This window comes from Anomalospiza imberbis, chromosome 5, assembly GCF_031753505.1.
Source record: "Anomalospiza imberbis isolate Cuckoo-Finch-1a 21T00152 chromosome 5, ASM3175350v1, whole genome shotgun sequence".
NCBI classification, from domain to species: Eukaryota; Metazoa; Chordata; class Aves; order Passeriformes; family Viduidae; genus Anomalospiza; species Anomalospiza imberbis.
In genome coordinates this window covers 57,074,950-57,095,671 of record NC_089685.1, presented here as the reverse complement: position 1 = coordinate 57,095,671, position 20,722 = coordinate 57,074,950, and the positions used below count along the sequence as shown (strand labels likewise).

The 20,722-nt window shown below is 38.2% G+C and overlaps 2 protein-coding genes across 6 annotated transcripts in view; one reads left to right on the top strand and one right to left on the bottom strand.

Annotated features, from left to right (window-relative positions):
- The window catches only part of NT5DC3 (5'-nucleotidase domain containing 3), a 28,587-nt gene extending 10,528 nt beyond the window's left edge, over window positions 1–18,059 (top strand). For all 3 annotated transcript variants that reach the window (XM_068191018.1, XM_068191019.1, XM_068191017.1), the window contains 13 exons: window positions 1,180–1,364; window positions 4,236–4,310; window positions 4,772–4,827; window positions 6,999–7,089; window positions 8,731–8,868; window positions 10,158–10,218; window positions 10,451–10,553; window positions 10,694–10,795; window positions 11,793–11,874; window positions 12,214–12,300; window positions 13,450–13,590; window positions 13,951–14,015; window positions 15,081–18,059. In XM_068191018.1, coding sequence (XP_068047119.1) covers window positions 1,180–1,364; window positions 4,236–4,310; window positions 4,772–4,827; window positions 6,999–7,089; window positions 8,731–8,868; window positions 10,158–10,218; window positions 10,451–10,553; window positions 10,694–10,795; window positions 11,793–11,874; window positions 12,214–12,300; window positions 13,450–13,590; window positions 13,951–14,015; window positions 15,081–15,342 — 1,448 coding nt within the window. In that variant the 3' untranslated portion in view covers window positions 15,343–18,059. The remainder of the gene's footprint in view (window positions 1–1,179; window positions 1,365–4,235; window positions 4,311–4,771; window positions 4,828–6,998; window positions 7,090–8,730; window positions 8,869–10,157; window positions 10,219–10,450; window positions 10,554–10,693; window positions 10,796–11,792; window positions 11,875–12,213; window positions 12,301–13,449; window positions 13,591–13,950; window positions 14,016–15,080) is intronic.
- Window positions 18,002–20,722, bottom strand: part of STAB2 (stabilin 2) — a 76,765-nt gene continuing 74,044 nt past the window's right edge. For 2 of the 3 annotated variants that reach the window (XM_068191012.1, XM_068191015.1), the window contains 2 exons: window positions 20,068–20,187; window positions 19,308–19,472 (listed from right to left, as the gene is read on the bottom strand). In XM_068191012.1, the coding sequence (XP_068047113.1) occupies window positions 19,422–19,472; window positions 20,068–20,187 (171 nt within the window). In that variant the 3' untranslated portion in view covers window positions 19,308–19,421. Of the gene's footprint in view, window positions 19,103–19,307; window positions 19,473–20,067; window positions 20,188–20,722 lie in introns of those variants that run through there. The other variant, XM_068191014.1, reaches the window with a different exon arrangement.

The window sequence follows — 20,722 nt, the reverse complement described above, 5'->3', positions numbered from 1 at the left end:
ATTAAACTCGGTGAATTTGGTTTTTTCCCTCTTAAAAATTAGAAGACTTGGATGTCTGCATCTGAAGTCCCCACACCTACCTGCCTGTTGAGATGTTTTCAGTGGTGGAGCATGTAGGGGTCAATCCTCAGAGCTGCAGGTTTTGAGAGAAGCTTGGTTAATTCCTTTTAAACCTATATGGAAAGTAACCAAACAAAGCATGTTCCCTTTAAACTCACCTTTCCAAGCAGCGGTTTAAGATGAATGTTCCCCGTTTTCTTCCACTGGTGGGGAAGTCTGGAGTATAAAGGCAGTATATGAGAAAGGAAAAAAGGACAACACGCTCATGTTTTATGCTGCCAGGAGAGTAGTGTTTAGCCTCCTAATGTTGCTCTTTCAAGTTTTGTAAACAAGAAATACAAACACTCTCAGTGTTTAGTACTGACATTGGTGTTGGTCCTAAAGTTATTCATTATAACACGGTTTTAATTTCTCAGTCAGTATACTTTTTCCATCAAATATCAACAGAAACATTCCCTTAAAAATGAAAGTGATTTGCACACTCTGTGTGTGTAGAAAATAAGCAAAATATTTTTGGTTTTCTGATTCTCTAGGAGGTTAATAAGCATAAGAATTTGTATGTAATAGTTGTTATGTACACAGTCCCATATAGTTTATTTGTGTGAGCTGAAACTGATTAATGTGATAACCTTGAAGTGGTGAAGCAAAAATTAAAGCAATATCAAATTAGAACAATGTCAGTTCTGCTTCAGGGGCAGGAGCTGGACCAAGTAATGGGAGGAGAAGACAAGGTTCCTAGACTAGCAGTAATAATAATATAATAATATTCTTTAACTCCAAATTCATTTTCAAAAACGTTAATAAATGTGTTAATGGAGTTAGCAAAAAATTATGCCTGGTGTTATGTGATAAGCAAGATGCCAAAATACATTTTTTTTCTTCAAACTTGGACTGCAGAGAAAAGTGTACTTGGACTAAAACCTACAGATCTTCAAGTCAAATTAGGGACAACATATTCAATAGCATCATATTGTTAAGGAGTAGCTGGTTAGTGTGAATTAGTTTGTTTGTTTCTACCATAATTTATCTATATTTAGCAGTTGCTAATAAAATTCTATGTCTTTATTTAAATAAAGCTACAAGGCTGGTATAACTTCTTTTCCTCTCCCCTGTTCACAGAGTTGGTTCCTTCAATTATGAGTAACATGCTGAATCCAGATGCTATTTTTTCAAACAATGAAATGAGCCTGTCAGACATTGAAATTTATGGGTTTGATTATGACTACACCTTGGTCTTTTATTCTAAACATCTGCACACGCTCATATTCAATGCTGCTCGAGATCTTCTTATTAATGAGCATCGGGTAAGTAAAATTGATGGAATAACAGTACACTTATGAATAAAGGGTATAGTAAATCATTTTTGACTGAGAGGCATAAATCATCTTTTCATGTCTCAGTCCTAGCTTGGCTCCCTTATAGCACATTTTGTACAGCACCTACATATGCACAACAGAAGCCCTGTTTTATTCTCAGCTGCAGTTTTGAGCAGAGAACAGTCTGTTAAGGAATACAGTTATATTTGTCTTATCTCTTAATGTGGGCATGTGGTTTGTTGTTTGTTCCTGATTGTCATTTATTGGAATCACATTAATAAATAAGGAGCTTAAAAGTTACCGTTACTATGCTTCATCCCTTGCTGTGAGTGCAGTGATTAATTTCCTTATGAAATATTTTTAGCTGGACTTCACAGCAGGGCTTTGATGGCAGTGAGTACTTGCGAGGTGCTCTGTGTGTACCTGGCATTTCAGCTGCCTTGGCTGAAGGGGCAGTGTGTGCAGTGAGCAGAGCCTGGATACAGGGAAGTGTTCAGCTCAGAGCACTGCCCTCCTGCCTCTCCAAGCAGTGTTCTCCCATCGGTGACCACTTGACATCCAGGCAGTTTGGAGCTTCTTGTTGTCTAGTTTGGGGATGGGAAAAGAGTGTCAGGAAGTGGAGGGGGAGATGGGTGGCTTGGGAAACTGAAGGTACTGAAAAAAATCTGCGGACTAAAAGAAGCAAAATTAAGAAAACTATTGGACTTGCAGGAAAGGAAAAGACAAAAAGTCCATGGAGTATGTTAATAAAGCTGCTTGTGTATTTTTATACAACCTAAATCTGAATGCGTGGTGTTATTCTACTTTCGTATTTGAATCTAAAGGTTAGGAGCTATTTATAAACACCTATAAATATCCTTGGAAGAGCAAACACAACTTCATGGGTGCTACAAGCATACACAGCTTTATCCCCCTGCAATTTTGGCATGTCTTGATAGCAATTTCTGTGGGATGTGTAAATATACTTTATTAAAGCTACATGGTTCTTGGGAAAAACCCATTTTACTGTAGGAATCAAGATGAATTCTTGTAGACAAAAATTCTAATGGTGTTCTGCCTTTACTATTTGAATGGATTTGGGTAGCAATAGCTTTCCAGTTTGTCTTGCTTAAAATCTCCTGAGTTCTACTAAACAAAGCTGTAATTACTTTTTCAGACAGCTTATTGAAATTGTCTCCTTTTGGAATTTATCTGCTTATAAGATAATGTTAATTTATGTTTTTACCTTTACCATTAGAAAAAGACCCTCTAGATGGTGTCCATTATGACTGTCACAGTCAACCTAAAAGATGGCAAATTTTGCTCATCGCAGTGAGAGGTAATACATCAAAAATTGCAAAATGCAGTGTAGGAAGCAAGGAATTGTCCAAGAGAATAAACATCAATTTAATGCTGATCATGGAGGTGGCAGCAGGTGTTCTATGTAAGCTCTTATTCCTGGGTTCATTTATTTCCTGATGCACAGGCCTTGTGCCTTTTTATCAGGACTGCTGTTTCAGTCCAGTTATATTTGTCCCTACCAAAAGTGGGGTAAGCAAACAGTACCATTTTTATGGTTTCTTTGTTTGGTTTGCAAGGAAGCTTTGATTTATGTGCCAGGGTAAGCTCATACGTACTGGCATGTATCTGAAAAGATAACTTTCTAGTAGAATAAATTAAAGTAGCAAGTCAAGTATATAGAGGTTTGATAAAGTCAGAAATAAATGATTATACATTTATTTCACATTGTACGTGCTGGATGTGGTTGCTTTGGGGCATGTGCAGTACATGGTAGTTTTTAGTTGATCACATTCTGTATTGTTCCCTGATGATTTCCCTTGTGTCTCTGCTTCGTGTTTCCTGACCAAAGGTATACCTCTTGCAAGCTGTCTGTAGACTTTTGATGCTGTTCTTCATTCAGATCAGTAGCCTGCCCCACATTTTCTGGAAGTGTTAGTGTAGGGATGATAGGACTGCTTTCTTTAACTGTAGATGCTTGTATTCAGTACAAATGCAATCTACAGCAGTTGCAGAGCAAGTCCTCTTCAGCAAGATAAGAGCTTTAGGGGGGAAATGACAATTTGTTTCTTATAAAGTAGCTAGAGGCTCTGTTGAAGCTGCATAATGCACTTTTCCCCCTGGAGGCTTGTAAATTAGCCATATATGTATGGAGACTGTTGTAGAGAAGGTGAAAAATAATGTCAGGTTCTAAGGCTGCTGTAACCTGTGGGAGGAAAATGAAAGATTGCCTTTCAGTGTCTTAATCAAAGAAATTACAGTTTTCTCATGCCTTGTTGAAACTACTGAAGTATTTCACCCTTTTAAAACAAGTGAACAAAACCCTTAGCCCAGCACATGCACCTAACATTTCTTTTCATGGCAACCTGTGTTTAAAGCAGGACAAAATTACAGTTGACTGAGAATGGGCTTATACTGAAAAATGTTAGATTACAGCTCACACCATATAATGGTATGAGCTACCTACACTATATATAAAGAACCTGAGGGAAGAGTACATGACAGACATTCAGTTCATGTGCATCTCTAAATGAACTTTTTTAAATGTATGAAGAATATATTAAATTAACTTTTTTGAACAAGAGGCTAATGTTGAAAGGTCATCACTACAGACTACCTGCATGTCCAACTTCAGGTACCAGGATGCCCTTAGATTTAAAGCAATGACCTTGGGTTTTGGAAAAATATTTGACTTATCTTGAAGACATGTTCCTGCAAATCTCACCAGCCTGTGAAAAATTCTCCTTAAATGATTACAGCAAATGAGAAGCACAGAAAACATAGACTTTTAAAATTCTGCAGAAACAATTTTTATTGTTTTGATTATGTTTTTAAAAGAAAATCATTGCTCTCTTTTCTTAGTATCCTGCAGAAATAAGGAAGTATGATTATGATCCCAATTTTGCCATCAGAGGTCTTCATTATGATGTGCACCGGGTATGTATAAATAACTTTGTGATGAGTTATGTAGTGCTCTGAACATAGCCAAAGAAAGTAAAGAGAGCTTTTAAGCCTTTCAACTTTTCACTGAATTGATATGTAAGGATTTTGTTTCATGTTTTTCTCTTTAATAGCAATCATTATTATTACTATTACTGTTATTAGCATCATCAATAAGAATAACAATATTTTTTAAAGTGGCTCTTAAGTTGAACATGTTATGGGCATTTTGTCATTATGGTGGGTGGGGCAAGCCAGCTTAGGGTGCAACAGGATAAAACTAGGTAAAAGTCATTGATAAAAGTATTTTGGAAGCTGTGAAGTAAGTTTCAAGGAGAATGCTCAGGTGTTATTGAGGCAGAAAGGTTGTAGATAAAATTGCTTTGACTTTTGTAATTTCATGTCAAATAGCTGAAGTGATAAAAACTGTTTTTTTTTTTTTTTTTTTGACTTGCAAGGCATTATTAATGAAGATCGATGCTTTTCATTATATTCAACTGGGAACAGTTTACAGGTGGGTAAAGTTATTTTTTTCTTTGTAATAGTAATACATGCTTTTACTTTTTTTGTCTTTTAACTGCATTTATTAGTGTACAGCTTGGATTCTTACCAGGACCTGTGCCCTGGTGACCACAGACATGAATGAGCATTGCAGCCATGCTGGAAGGGGTTTTCTTTGCATCTCTGTGTGTACACACAGATGTGTGCACATCCACTGGCTGATCCAGCACAGCTGATTCCCCAGATCAGCCCTGGGAGAATTGGCAAGCTGGTTGATCACATAGTGCTGACTCACTGTGTTTCCGGCTGTTAAATTGTGCTGAAAGGCATCTAAAAATACCCTGATGACTTCTCTGCTGTTGCTTTCTATGTAAATAATTGTCACAGGGTACCTGATAGCATGACTTTGGTGTGGTTGTGGAGACACTTGAGAGGTCCTGCTGTGTTTGAATAGAGCTTTCAAGTTTGGACACATCAACCAAATCAAACTTGCATCACACTAGGTACCAGACTTTGAATTAGACAAGAAGCCAGGCCACCTTTCCTAAAGTCATTGGACAAAAAGGCTTCTACCCAGGTTTATTCTGTTGCACTCCTAGTTGTGTTCCGCCACCCACCATGAGGACAAAACACCCAAATTTGGGTCCAAAAGAGGGTGTGACCTGGAAATGGTGGTTTGCATCAGACCTTCATGCTGTTTCCTCAAGCACCTGTACAGGGATGAGGGGAGGAAAAGAGAAGCTGAAGGCCGTGAGAGCTGATGTCAAGATGATATATGGTTATACAGCTGCACTGTGAGCTGTGGCAGGACTGTGAGGTTTATGGTAAAAGTAATCTACAGCTTTGCCTAGGCAGTCATCACTCCACTGTGGTTTTCACATTGTCCTCTGTTGATCTGTGCTTAAGTAGCTGCTGATGCACAAGTGTTTTCTCTAGCAGTATTCAAATAGCACCTGGCACAGCTGTCTGCAGACCAGAAGGTACCTCCTCAATTCTGATGGTGTTGCTTGGTATCTGGTTTATATTTTGGTTGCATTTCTTTGTGCTTGCTGCTGTGGAGGGGGTGATGCTGAACTCTGTATGTTACAGACCCCAAGTATTATCTGCCCTGTTGGTGCACAAGACTGACTTGAATGCTGGAGTTCTGCCAGCAACAGCTCAGAGTTGTGTCCCAGTTGGGGTGTGGACAGAAGTGCAGTAAAGGAGCTGGTTAATGTAGGATTCTGCCACCACAGAACCCCTGAGGCAGTTCATGTATCATGCCTTTCCACTGCAAAGCTGGTGTGGACTCTTAAGCACTGAAAGCACTCGGCATGTGAATTAATTTTTTTTTATTTTAATGCCTGGCAACTCTTCTTGGTCAGACCAGTGAAGGGAGGCACTGAAATAATTGTTTTAAAAGGCTGCAAAACACCATAAGTAGGTTTGGAAAAAGGAGACCAGCTGATCTCTTTTGCATTAGTGTTTTTTTTTTAATCCTGAGTAAAATATCAATACTTCCGTGGCCTCTGGTGAGGATGTGTGCATGCCTGCAGTCTTTTACATGCTTTAGTGCAAGATGCTTGATGCTGTAAACATTCAAAACCACACTAAAGCCTGTACTCTCGTAATAGTTGATAGACTCTGGGGAAATGTTATCTCCTTGTTGTTTTATTTGAATGTTTTAATTATCAACCATACTTCAAGTAGTTTTAAATTTTGGGAAACTGAACTGTTCATGCAGTTAAAAAGAAATTATTATTTAGTTAAAGGTTGTGTATATTTTTCACTCTCTTAAATCTTCAAGGTCATGCTGCAGAATAATCTGATTTAAACTCTATCATATAATCAGAGCTGTAGAAAAGAAAAGGCAGCATGAGGAATTACTTTGTGTTAAGAAAGTGGAAGTTCTAGCCACTTCTTAAAAAAACCCTTGAGGCATAGCTTTAATGGACACTAATAAATTCTTTTCCCATAAGAAAGTAGAAAGGACTGAAAATTGGAATGTGTTTTGTGTGCATGAGCCTGTTAAAATGTTACTTGTTTGGTAAGGAAAGATGCTGTTTCAACTTAAAAACAAAAATGTTCCTGTGACATTATTAGGGTTTTAATAAGATCCAGATCTAAGTGTTAATCTATCAGGGTTTGGTGATTACTTGAAAATTTTAATCTGACTTTTGAACTAAAGCTAGTGTTTTTTTCCAGAGGCCTCAGTGTTGTCCCAGATGAAGAAGTCATTGCAATGTATGATGGTTCCCATGTCCCTTTAGAACAGATGAGTGACTTTTATGGAAAGGTAAAACCACAAATTGGTCTTTAAAATTCGGTGAGGTTTTTTTGGCATGAGGGTAGTGGTGTTTAAATTTTGTTCTCATTATATAACTAGCAGTTATATTTTCTCAATGTATGATTGACTTTAGTGCTATATGTGAAGTTTGCCATCTAAAGTGACAAATTACTTTTCTCTCTCCTGCTCGGTGTAGTTTATTCTCTGACTGTTCCCTTACCAAGTCATACAGACAGAGTGGTGGAACACAGAAAATCAAGTGACATGCTCAGTGTTGCACACAGAATCTGATAAAGGCTGGCAAATGAACCATGTCTGGTTCATGTACTTTACTTTTTCCTGGTGGTCTGATGGCTTAACTGGTATAGCAGCAAGTAAATATATGGTGGCAACTCCTGCATGCAAACTGGCAGAGTCAAACTAAGAGGATTTGACAAAAGACTAGTGATAAAAGATGAAACTTCTATGTTAAATTCTAAACTTTGCCAATAAGGTTAATTTTTCCCTCTGGTGCGTTGCTTCCTCTTTCCCAAATGAAGGATGAAGCTGACTGCTAAAAAGCCAAGTTTATTTCACCCCTTTTAATGTACAAATGTTAATTTCATGTTGACATGAACAACCCTTCTTTGTGATGTGGAACATTTTATTATTCTTGTACTTGTTCTTATTTTAAGGAGCTGAATTTAGAATTCCTGAATCTAGTCTCTGCAGCATTTGTGAATATCACTCTGACATTCCCAGTGGGATGCCTTGATCTGTTTAGGTCTATACTTTCTTTGATTTTGGGAAGGACAGTGGCAGGACAAGAGGCAAGAAACACAACTTGAAACACAGGAGGTTTCCTCTGACCATGAGGAAGTGCTTCCTTTGCTGTGAGGCTGACCTAGCAGTGGCACAGGCCCAGGGGCTGTGGAGTCTCTGTCCTTGGATACTCGGGAGCCATCTGGACAGGGTCCGGGCAGCTGGCTCTAAGTGGTCCTGCTTGAGCAGGGGGCTTGGACAAGACGATTTCCTGCAGTCCCTTGTGACCTCTGCTCTTAGTTAATCTGATCCTGAGCTTCTTGCTTTACCTCCCTTCTCACAGAGAGGTATTTTGGCTATATTTGCTGTTACATAATGAGATTCTCTACTTCTGTGAAACATGACTATTGTTACAGCTTTTGCAGACTAGAAATCTCTTCCTCTGTTTCTGTGCTAGTTATTGTAGATCCTTACATCTTTTTATGATCTCATTTCAAGGAGGTAAATTGTTTTGCAATCCTAATTAGTATTCCACTTAGTAAAAAACCCACCAAACTAAGAAAACCTCCATCCCTCATCCATCAGTGCCTCTTGTTTGCAGAAGTGCAGACTTCTGGTGGAGGCCTTTTCTTGACTTTTAACTGAGCACTGTCTAGTTTTTATGAATTAAAATACCACTCTTAAGAGTAATGATTTGGATTTATTTGAAGAATTAATCACAACACTTTTGTTGGAGATAACTTTATTGAAGGTATTAGTTGAAAAACAGTCTTTAGCCATGTGGAGAGGAATGGCAAAGGCTGAATATCTGCAACTAAGCTGAAGTGTTTATACTGAACAAATGAAAGTGTTCTGATCTGGGAAATACCTGACTTTGTTTTTTCTTTCCTTTTCTTCTCATCACCATAGAGCTCACAAGGAAATACAATGAAGCAATTCATGGATATATTTTCCTTGCCAGAAATGACACTCCTTTCTTGTGTAAATGAATATTTTCTGAAAAACAACATAGACTATGAACCTGTTCATCTGTACAAAGATGTCAAGGTAGATGTCAAGCTTTGAAGATCTAGATAAACTTGTATATCTGTGTGTGTCTTCTCTGAGCACTTCAGGAAGCTTTCATCTGTTGTGCTAGCCTCAGTGAAATACCTCACTTCAGTTTTTTATGGAGTAATTATGGGTATACAACTTATGGGTAAAAACATAAGTAAAATTAAGGTAGAGCTTGGAAAAGAATAAACTGAAATCAGTTTGGAAGCTGACATTCTAGGGCTTTTGCTCTTTTTGTAGGTTTGAGGGATGAATAGGGGTGAAGAAGATCTTGTAAGGTGATAAAAATTCTTTTGGTTGTTGTTGAACATATCCTTTTTCTCACTATCAGGGATTTTCTAGGTTATAGGGAATGTAAGAGGCTAAAGGGAATTCCAGTTTAGAGCTTTCGTTTTTGGCTAGTGTACAATCATTTGCTGTCTCATACTTTTGAACTATCTATTTTCCCTGTTTACCTCTCTTCCTCCTTCAGATAAGCTCTAGTAGTAGTCTAGAGTAATTTGACCCTCTTGATTGCTCAGCATGTGCCCTGCAGAGGAGATAATTATATGGCATGGTTATGTAACATAGAGAAGGCCAGTTCTTGTGGTTTCTCTGAAGCATGTAGAGAAATTACTGTACTATTCAGCGTTACAAACATTTTTGGAAACCCTGTAGTGGTAATTTTTGAGGATTTTGAAGACATACCCTGTGTAAGCACCAAAATGGCACTACCACTGTTCTAAACAAAGCTGTCTGGTGCAGAGCTGGCTCAGGAGAGCAGTTAAATGCCTCCAGAGTGCCTTATAAGTACTTTGTTCAAACATTTAACTTCTTTCGTCTGTTCATAAATTTCTTATGTAAATAACCAGGGCATTTGTGAGTGATTGTAATCTAAAATCTGTCAGATGTACAACTTCATTTTTTTTTGGTAAGGCGAAAGGAATGTGTTCTGCTCCAAAGGTCACTGGAAATCTGTGATGACTCTGCTTCTGCAGAGGGCTTTCACCCCACTTCACCCTCCTGAGCAACCTTTCACAGTTATGTAAAAGAGCATCTCTGCTATGTAGTTTTGTACTTCCCAAAATTATGAAGTTGATTTCTCAGAGTACAAGCTTAGTCTTTATCTAGTGGTGACACCATATATATGCACATACATACATATATAATTATATTGAACACTACATGGCATTTCTGTAAAATTGGATGTTAAGAAAGGAGCTGTTTTAAAAACAAATTACTACTGCTATTTGGTGAACACTTGAAAAGATGACGTTCTTTATTACTCATTGCTTTCCTCACAGGATTCAATCAGGGATGTTCACATCAAAGGAATAATGTACAGAGCAATTGAAGCAGATATTGGTAAGTACTAATGGTGTAATCTATCAAAGCTTTTCTTACTGATAGTATATGATTTTTCTGGCTTCCATATTTAAAGATTACAAATTCTGAATTTTTAAAGTTTGAAAGACCTTCCCACTTGTCAGAGTAGTATTTAAGTACAACCTTGTGTTCTGAACTCTTGGTTGAATGCATACAAAGTTCTTCATGAGGGTTTTCTTAATTAATGCTGTATTTTCCCCAATCCTCACAGAGAAATACATCTGCTATGCTGAACAAACTCGTGCAGTGTTAGCAAAGCTGGCTGATCATGGCAAGAAGATGTTTCTCATCACAAACAGTCCCAGCAGCTTTGTGTAAGTGAGCAGCTGTTTGCTGTTTAACTATGCATTCTTAGAGAATGGGGAAGATGAGGTTCTCTAGTACAATTCATTTTATTGCACAGGCAACTGCACTTTGCTACACTTCATTGTTAATATCCCTCTGTCCTTTTTAGGGACAAAGGCATGAAGTTCATCGTTGGCAAGGACTGGAGGGATCTCTTTGATGTGGTCATTGTCCAGGCTGAAAAACCAAACTTTTTCAATGATAAGCGAAGGTGGGTGTTTAGTCAGTAAAGAATGATTCAAGCAGTTTTTCCATATAAGGCTATAGAATGTGTTGGGAAATATTTTCGTTTGGCTGCAATGTTAAATGAAATCATATTTGATGAAATCCTGGTTAAGGTCATTACAAAATGCAGCAACACCCAATGCTGAAGTCTAAATATTTACACTTTCTTGCCTAAGAAAGTTCTAGGAGCTGTCACAGGTGTACTGGAGCCACTTAAGGCCACAGAAGCAGTTTTTAACTTCTCATTTGCATGTTGGTGAAGTGTGCTTCTTTCCTAATAAACTGAGAAATCTTGATGCCTTTCAAATCAGACCCTTATCTGGAAATGTCTTCCATTGCTTCTGGGTTTTTTTTTTTTTTTCATCACACATGATATTTAAAAGACATCTGGCTGGCTGACAGACTGGAATATTTGGACTAGTTGTGATTAGGTAAACACATCTCTAATGTGTATGCCCTACTTTTACCCTTGAAAAAGACCTGTTCCTTTATGTGTGCTTGTGATTTGAAAGTGAGATAGAGGGAGGTGGGATTATTTTCCCTTTACTTTTTGCATTTAATTTAAAAAAGATCTTTAGGTATATGTCTTGGCCCCATTCTTGTACTCTCCCATCTTCAGTTGTCCAGGTGTGCAAACTGAGGGATTGGGCAAGATTCTTACACATCTGGGTTTTTGTGTTCTTTCCTCCTTAGTGACAGACAGCTCATGCTGTTTCTTCCCTTCTGCCTGGGGTCCCTGCCTTACTTCTCAGCAGTTGTTCTCAAACTGTGTTTATAAATGTCATAGATATACTGGAAATTTACATTGCTTTTCACTGGTTAAAGTGGAAGTTTTGGAGTTTTGCTTTTTCTCTTACAAAATTCAGATGCTGGAGGTATTTTTTTTTCCTTTTGAGAGCTGAATATTTTTAATGCTAACATTTTAATTTCCTAAGAAGCGTCAGGATTCCTACAGCAACATAATAATTGCATATCTATTCTAGACCATTTCGGAAGGTGAATGAAAGGGGAGTCTTGCTCTGGGACAAGATTCACAAGCTGCAGAAAGGCCAGATTTACAAACAGGTATGCTTTCAATAGACTCTTTCTGTTGAAACTTTGTACCTATTCCCTAGAATCCCAAGCTTCTTTGGATATAAAGGTTTCTAAAATGGAGAAGCATTCTTTAAGAGAGTTATTTTAATGTCTGAAATTGTACAAAATTCATTGTTGGTACTGTATGTCCTTGTCTCTTGAAGTGCTACTATCACTGAAATCACCTGTAAAATTTGGGATTCATAGTGTATAAACTGAGGACAAGATTAATGATATGAAATATCTTTAGTGGTGTACTAAGTTCCTTTTTTGTGCCTGTGAAGGTGTAAGTCACATGCTGCTACAATCTCCATGTCATTATTTCTGCAGGGTAACTTATATGAATTTTTGAAGCTTACTGGCTGGAGGGGCTCTAAGGTTCTCTACTTTGGTGACCACATATACAGTGACTTGGCAGTAAGTTGTTTGCTTTCCCAAAATCAGAGAAAAGATGAGGCTTTGGCTTTCTGTTAGTTTTCCTCTCTTCCTCCCCAATTATTCAATGTAAGACACTTTCTTTTGAGATATTTTAAAATACAACAAAATTTGGTAGTTAAGCCATGTTGCTTTTTTTTTTTTTTTTTTTTTTTTTTTACAGCAATGAGTCTTGGTGCTGTAAAATGCCAACCGTATTTTCCACCTGACTTGTAGCATTTAAGTTGTTTACTAACTGTGGTCAGGAATGTGTGAGGTTGTATTCCTGATCCAGATACTGATTGTGTCAGATGTACTAGAGAGTAAACACAGATACTCAAATGTACATGATATGCCTGACTTGGATGACAGCTGAATGAACTTCTGTTTTGAATTGCAGGAGGCAATCTTCCTGTCACTAATTGTGAATGTTCTTCTCAGGATCTTGCTCTGATTTGTATCCCCACTCTCCAGGCATTTTTTTTTTTGCCACTTTATGAACAAATTCTTTGTTAATTGTTACTTTAGGGTAGGTGACCACCACTTGGCTCTTTTGTAATTGATTCCTTATGAATGCCTGGATGTGGTTTTTCCACTTCGAGCTCTTGTAACATGTTTCAGCAGCAGCAGATGTTGACATTTTCCCCTCAGTCTCCTTTTAAAAAGAATAGTAACACTGGGTGCTTCAGAAGACTGAGGGCCAAGAGGAGCATGCAGCTCTGTTCCACTCTGGCACAATGGAGAGGAGAGCACAGGTGGCAGCTGCCTTGTGTTGTACCTGTCAGGAGCAGCTCGAATAGCTGGGGCTCCTGGCTGTAGCCTTCTGTCAGCTGGGTGTGTGGGTAAACAGCACAAACCTCAAATGCCTCTACAGAGGCATTTCCTGCTGTTTGTTTTAAACCTAATGAATTAGTGTTTATTTGCAAGTGCTTGTGTGTTCTTCATCTCTCTCTCTTCAAAAATGTAGGATTTGATGCTTGATCTAACTTCTATTGTCCATTGGCACAGTATGTCCCACTGTTTCATACTTCTGTTGGCACATAAAAACCAGTTAAATTAGTGCTACTTTGGAATAAACAATAGTCAGATTCTTTTCTTTCAAGTAGTTCTTTTTAAGACTAATATCTGTATTTTGTAATTCTTGGTAAATAGGACTTGACCCTGAAGCATGGCTGGCGCACTGGTGCGATTATTCCAGAGTTACGATCGGAGATTAAAATCATGAACACAGAGAAGTACATTCAAACCATGACCTGGCTGCAAACCTTGACAGGATTATTGGAACACATGCAGGTTTGTGCTCTGTGTGTGTGTAATCAGCTCTGGAGAGCCAGAGGGATCCAGCCAAGTTTCTAAAGGCTGGACATTGATGTTTGCAAGTGCTTTCAGTCTCTCTGAGGTGTTGGACTGCAGATAAATGCAATTATTTGTGTGGTTAGTTAATAGGAGTTTTCTCAACATCTTGTTCCCTTTCTCCAATGATCAGCCTGGATCAATTCCTGCTTTTGGTTGTTTAAAATGCATGTGGATAAGTTCTGTATACTGATCTCTGAATTATTGCTCATGTCCTGTTAGCTGATAAGGGTTTATTAATAGAAAGATTTATTTACAGAGTTATCCTTAGTTACAAGTTATCCATACTTTATGTTTCAGGTTCACCGTGATCCTGATTCCCAAATGATTTTAGAAGAATGGAAGAAGGAAAGAAAGGAAATGAGGTAAGACACAGGATATGAAGAATTTGCAGTATGCTTTGCTAGCCAAGGGTTCTAAGCAATATCTTCCACAGGTTTATTTGCAATTTTTTTGCATCTCTGGTAGTTACAGATATTACAAAATATTTTTGGAGCAATAATATTGCTACCTGTCTCTTGTACAGCTTTTCTCCCCTCTGACACTTTGTTCCCTGTCTTTAGAACAGATGTAACTTTTCTGTGTGAAAAGGTAACATTACATCAAATCTATTTCCCTCTCATTTTGATTCTTCTGTCCCTCTGTGTTTGGCTGTCACTGTTGATTACACAGCTTCTGCATGAAAAAACCTGTATTTCTTTTTCAAGGCTTAGGTCACTTTTCCAGGTTTTTTATGTGATTTCTGCAGATTGTGTGGAATACATCTTAGAATACATGGAAACTGACATCTGTGCTAGGGTTGGCTTTAGCATGGATTTATCACAAAGTTAGGTAATAGGGCTAGAAGTGCTAATAATCTGTTATCATGAAGGAGAAGTCCCTGAATTCAGGGGGTGTGAAGTGCACAGTTTTCAAGGCCAGTAGCTGTACCACCAGCAGCCTTCTCCAGAAATGTGGGAATAAATGAAATGGCAATGATACTTGGCAGTGACTATTTCCCAGAACTTAATTCCAAGATGTGTTTTTGTGTGCATTAAGCCAAATCTTTGCCTTTTCTTAAGAAGTCTTTTATCTTTGGAACATTGGATGTCATTAATATTTAGATTAAAATATTTAGGCAAAAATCTTCTTTCACAATTCCTAGAAAAGAAGGCTTGAGATGTCATGTTTCTGATGTCAGAAGCAACTTATCTCTAGTGGGAGATGTGTGAAGCTCTGTGAAGCTGTGATTTCTAGACCTGAGTTTTATATGTGCAAGAGGTGAAAATCTTCTGTGGCACATTTTAGTGTTTTGAAGAACAATGGCAAGAGAATAATGCATAGAACAAGTTTTAGGATCTGCTTGCTTCAGGTTATGGATGCCAGCTGGTGAAGAGATGTGTGCAGGTCTGTTCACTTTGTTGTCTTTGTTTTCTCTTTTTGGGGGACAGGGAGATGAACAGGAACTTCTTCAATGCACAGTTTGGAAGCATATTCAGAACTGATGAGAATCCAACTTACTTCCTGAGACGTCTCTCTAGATTTGCAGATATCTACATGGCATCCCTGAGCTGTCTCTTGAACTACGAACCTGATTACACATTTTATCCAAGAAGGACTCCTTTGCAGCATGAACTTCCTGGCTGGTCAGACCAGCTGTGCACTGGTACATTCAGAATACCTTTCCTACAAGAGACAGTTCAGATCAAATAAACTCTTGGTGGCTCCTCTCTAAAATGGACAAATATCTGTTGGTTTTCTTGAATGTACCTGTATTTTATTTAAGTCACTTAAATCTGTTACCTTGGTTAATATGTATTTCATACTTTATTCTCATAAGCTTTGTACCTGTTTTTCTCCTCTCCTGCTCAGACATGTGAAAACTCCTCTTACACACAGAAGAGATGATGGACTGCCAAACTAGTAGTGGGCCAGGAGGGAGGGCACATCTGAAGGGAAGGACTGCTGCTCTTCTGGGGTGGTTGTTTTAGCTTGTTCATTGAAAACTTTGATCTGCAGCCTAGTGGTTTACAAAGAAATATACCAGGACTCTCTCTTCTGGCCCTGTTCAGCACTCCAGCTGGAGCCTGTAATGGATCTTGGCACTGAAGAGCTTAAATCCAGTATTAGTAATTCAGTGATACAAGTTAATAACCAGCTTAGGGCGAGACTGAGAGGGATGATCACACTTTTTACCCTTCCTTGCTGCTACAGACGGAGCCTTACCTGTGAGGGGCCAAGGGCTGGAGTGTCCTGGCTCTGCTGCACTGGGCTTAGGCTCCCAGGCTCTTTCTCCTGTCTGTGCAGTTTCTGTTCTTGCCATGTCTGTGCTTTGCTGCAGGTGGACCTGAGCCTAAAACTGAAACTTGCAGTAGCTTGGGCTGCTTCAGCTTCCTTCTCTTAACTTTTAGGTACCTTTTTTTTTTTTGAGTTTCAGAACACTTTAAGTATCCACTCTCCAATAATAGTTGTTTCAAGAGGTTTTGCATTTCGAAGTGCAGACAGATCTCTATCAAGCTTTAGTTTGATCCTAAATGCTGCTTTTAAAGATTTTAACAGTGTCTTATTCCAGTGGTATGCAATGTGGCTTTGCTGTTCCCTAGGAGAGAATGTATTTCATATAGCCTTCAGTAATGGACTTCTAGAGTCAAAAGTAAACACGCACAATGGGAAAAGGACTTAGAGGAAGAATTAAGAAATGAGAAGCCCAGAGTTTTATGACGTGTTTTTAGCTCAAGCCCTGAAAGCTAAATTAGGAGTGGTAAACATTTTGAATAAAGAAAAATAGTTTTTGTATAGATTAGCAGTTTTATTGAATTACTGATATTGAAGGTAATGCATGAAAACAAACTCTGGGTAGCATATGTGTTTCAAAGATTTGAGCTGAAAAATGTCTATTTTGCACAAGGAAAACATCTGTTGATGTATTTCCTCAAAGAGGCACTTTATAGAACTGCTATATAGTTGTTTTTAAATAAGAATTGTTTCCTTTCTCTGAATCCAAAGGAAATGTTTGTTTTTTAAAGTGGTGCTTCCCACCCCAGCCACTTTAGAAGGCATCATATAATTAATAATTTTAAATTTTAGTTATTAAAGGCTTGGTTTTTAAAAGCATGTGATTAACAAAACATACAGCATTTGGTATTCATTTTGGGATATCACTTGCTTTCTATTATGATTGCAGGCAAACAAACTTTTGTTGACCAAAAGTTTTCTGGTTTGGTTTGTTTGTTTGTTTTTTAACCTGTCTGTATGTGCAAGTACCTGGATCTAATTTCATATACGGTATATTTCATGTTTTTAAAAGCATGTTTGCAAAGTAAAGAATGTACTGTAATTTAGCCTGCACAATTTTGTAAGTAGTTTTCCTGTATGCTTGAAATCAGTACAAAGTTCTCAGAGGTGGTTTAGATTTTATGATTTTCCTATACTTCTATTTCAAACTTGACTGAAGTGTGTGATTTAAACACCCCTGTGTTTAAACAGATGAATATACTTGAAATGAGTAAGTTCATCTAACTGTCCTGATGGTTTTGCTGGAATAAAAAGATAACATGTTGCAGGAAGTTAGTTTGACTGCATCAGGGGTTAACTTGATGGGGCTGTGCAAGAAATATTTAGCATAAATTGATAATGAAATACGAAGATGAAAATATCCCGATTTGCCTTCAGGTTCCTTATCCTGATGCTCAGCTTCAACTGAACTTGCTGTTATGTGTGTGTAGCACCTCTCATGCTCCAGAGATTTCAATGCACTCTTTATCAAAAAAGACCCACCCAAACCACTGTGCTTTCATCCTGTGTTAAGCAGGAACAATTTAATTGGCTTGGATGGTTATTATGCTCATAATGCATGTTTTGTTTCAAAATTTTCTTCTCTCACCCTTCCTTTCTCTTAAGTTAGAAATCAAACTTCTCTACCAAGCTATGTTGCAACATAGCAGCAGCTGAAGTAAAATATTATTTATATTGCATGACTTGTTGAAATAGACGATGTTGCATGAAAAAAGTTAGTTATTGAAGGATTGTATTTCTTTAAAATCACTCAACTATATATAATATAAATTTAAGTGAGAATATTCAAATGTATTATTTATTTTTCAGTGCTAAAGTGCTGCTTTGTAACTTTTAAAAATGTCTTGCATTTTTTTAATGATTTCACCTTGACACTCTCTGCATTGCTCATTTTAACCTTATGCTACTGATTTCAAAGAGATTTTTAGGCATGTTTAATGGGCAGTGTCTCTGTAGTAATTTTGGGAGTATGATTCATTTGAACACCAAAGCAAGAAAAAGTTTTTGTTCTGGTCTATCAAAAACACAGAGCTCAATAGCCTGTCAGTAAGAAAAAGAGATTAATGAATTGTGGAGCTTTTTTTTTTGGTGATAAAAATATTTAATGATTATTACAAAAAATAAATGCTTGGACTCTTATCTTCTGGTCTCTATGAGCCTTAATATTTTGATTGACTGGGGAGAAGGAAAGAACATGAGTGGTATGGATTGCAAAATTCTGTGGGGAAAACTCCTAAATGTGTGTATTGAAGGGTGTTTGTGTTCTAAATTTTCTAAAGTCTGTGAAAACTAGCAGGCTTGTGTAGGGGGACAGGGGAAGCAGTTGAGGAAATTGACTGTCTGTTTGTTTCATCCAGATGAATGTGTATTTACAAGTTATATTCCCTTCATTGTTCTTGATAGCTTCATCAACAACACTGCATTTGCCCCCTGCCTTGTTTTGAGGGAATGCCTCCTGGAGTAGTTCCCAGAGGTAACTAAAGCTTTCCTGGGCTTTCCTCCTGCCCCTATAGACTGGGGGGATGTTACTGCTGCCAGAAAGAAAACCTTTTTTTCTTGCTGTTTTGTGGTTTCTTTTGTGTTCTCACATGGTCATTATGATATTTAATATTTTGCTGGAAGGAGGTGACACTGAATCAAACTCAAGTTTGAGCCATCTCTAGTGGTGTGTGGTGACAGTGGCAGCTGTTGCTGCTGTGCTTGGTGAAAACACAGTGTGTGAAGGAGTAGCTGCTCCTTCAGACCTGAAGAACTGAATGTAGACATTGCATGGCAGGGGGATGTTCATCTTCACAGTCCACTTTTCCCAAAAATGGTTCATGGATGCTTTCATATCACCTGCATTTCTTACTAAAGCTGCCTCAGTTACTGCTTCCCTTTGGGCAGTGAGGTGAGATGTAAAGCAAACACCAAGCCAAGGTTGAGGAAAGACAGAGAAGCTAGAGCAGGCAAGGGGGACAGTCAGGATGGCTGTGTTTCCTGTTGCTGACTATCTAACAGGAAAGTATACCAGCCAAAAAATCCCCTCCATTTAAAAATAGCAGCTTATCACATGTTCTGTTTCACACTTGCCTGTTCTAATTGTAACTGAGCCAAAATGAAAGCACAGGCCTGGAGTACTAGAAAATTTAGGATTTTTGCCAAGTTAGCGCCCCTGTGTGTTTGTAGCCATTTTAGTCTGTGAAGAAAAATAAAAGCAGTTAAATAGCAGGTGAGTGAAAATCAGCTGCTTTTCCCAGAGAGGTGTCTGCTTCTGGGTAGGTTAGTTGAGACTCAATTTTGATTTTAGCACTCATAGTTGGTACTGCTCAGATTCAGCCAACACTTCTGAAGCTGGCATCTCTGTGAGCTATATAGAAGGCATCTTAAACAAAGCTGTGCTCTTTTGGTTTTTAATTGGTAACAAGATTTTATTCCCTGTAATGTAGGTGGTCTTTTCTTCACAGTAAGTGTAAATAAAAATGTGTTTATTAGATGACTAATGCCAAATTCAGTTTTTAATTCTGATCATAAGGACCACTCATCACAAGCTGCTGGTCATCTGAATCCTATAAAATAGAATAAAATAGAAAATCAGACCTGAACACTGCATTAAGAAACAAAAGTAACATTTTGGCAAATTTGTCCATACAGATGGCAGAGTTGGCACCTGACATTTTTGCACCAAATAAGTCCTTTTACTGGAAGCAAAATGTTGCATTTTGATTTTAGACTCTGCATGTACATGAGGGTGCAATCTTTCCTTCCCTGGATTCCCAGCCCCCTCCCTGCTGGGTTTCAGATTCTTTGGAGTGCTAGCATGGCTCTCAGCTGCGTTTGTACCAAGGAGACATGAAGACAAAATTAGAAGGCTTTTTAAGTTTTTGTGGATGTGTCACTGTCATCCAGTGTCATTTGAAGTCCAGTTTAATTCAGCTGTCTTTGAAGATGGCCATGAGATGCAGCTTTTGACCACAGCTTCAATTTTACTACGGGTGAGGCAAACCAATTTAGAGCAGAGGGGAGACAGGGAAGCCAGGAACTCAAATGCTGGTTTCTTGAATTCGTTTTTCTTTTCCAACTTGGCATTTTTCTTTTATAAAGCAATTCCCTTTTACCATTATATTAGTAATGTCTCAACCTCGAATCAAAATGAACACTTACTGAGAAAAGATCATAAGCAGGTTCTGGTGAAGTCAGTGTTGAAGAACTTTCATATGAGGGGTTGGTGATGTTTGAAGGCTGTGACTTGTCCAGTGACGTTGTGTTGGTGTCATCTTTTGACTGCACAAAAGCACACAAACTTGCTTAAATTTCATCCTCTTCCCTCAGTGCATTAAGTGGGACACTTGAGCCTCTCTACCAGCTGGTGCAGTGTTGTGATTCAACTGGCTTCATTGTCTAAATCTGTCTCTGGGCATGAACTGTGGTTTTGGTTGTCATTTTATCTCAGGTCACTTAACACTGGTATCTCTTTTCCCCTCCCTTCTTATTTTTAAGCCTCAGCAAAGAATGGGAGAGGAAGGGTGGCCCTGAAATAGTGCTTGGGGTAAAAAGAACTTGGTTAGTCCTGAGAGCTCTCTTTGAAACTGTTTAAAATATAAGTGTTTCCTCTGGCTCTTGGCTACTGTGTTTTGTTTCTACAAGATTATTCACATTACATGTAGGGACTAGAAAAGGAATGGTTTTCTGTTCACTTCTAGGTAGACTTTCTTTTGGGTATGTTTTTGTGTATCTTGTAACATTTTTTTCCTCATCTCTGTAGCTTAGCTGTTGCTGACTGGTTTTGCATCTATATGTTGCTAGCAAAATTAGTTAA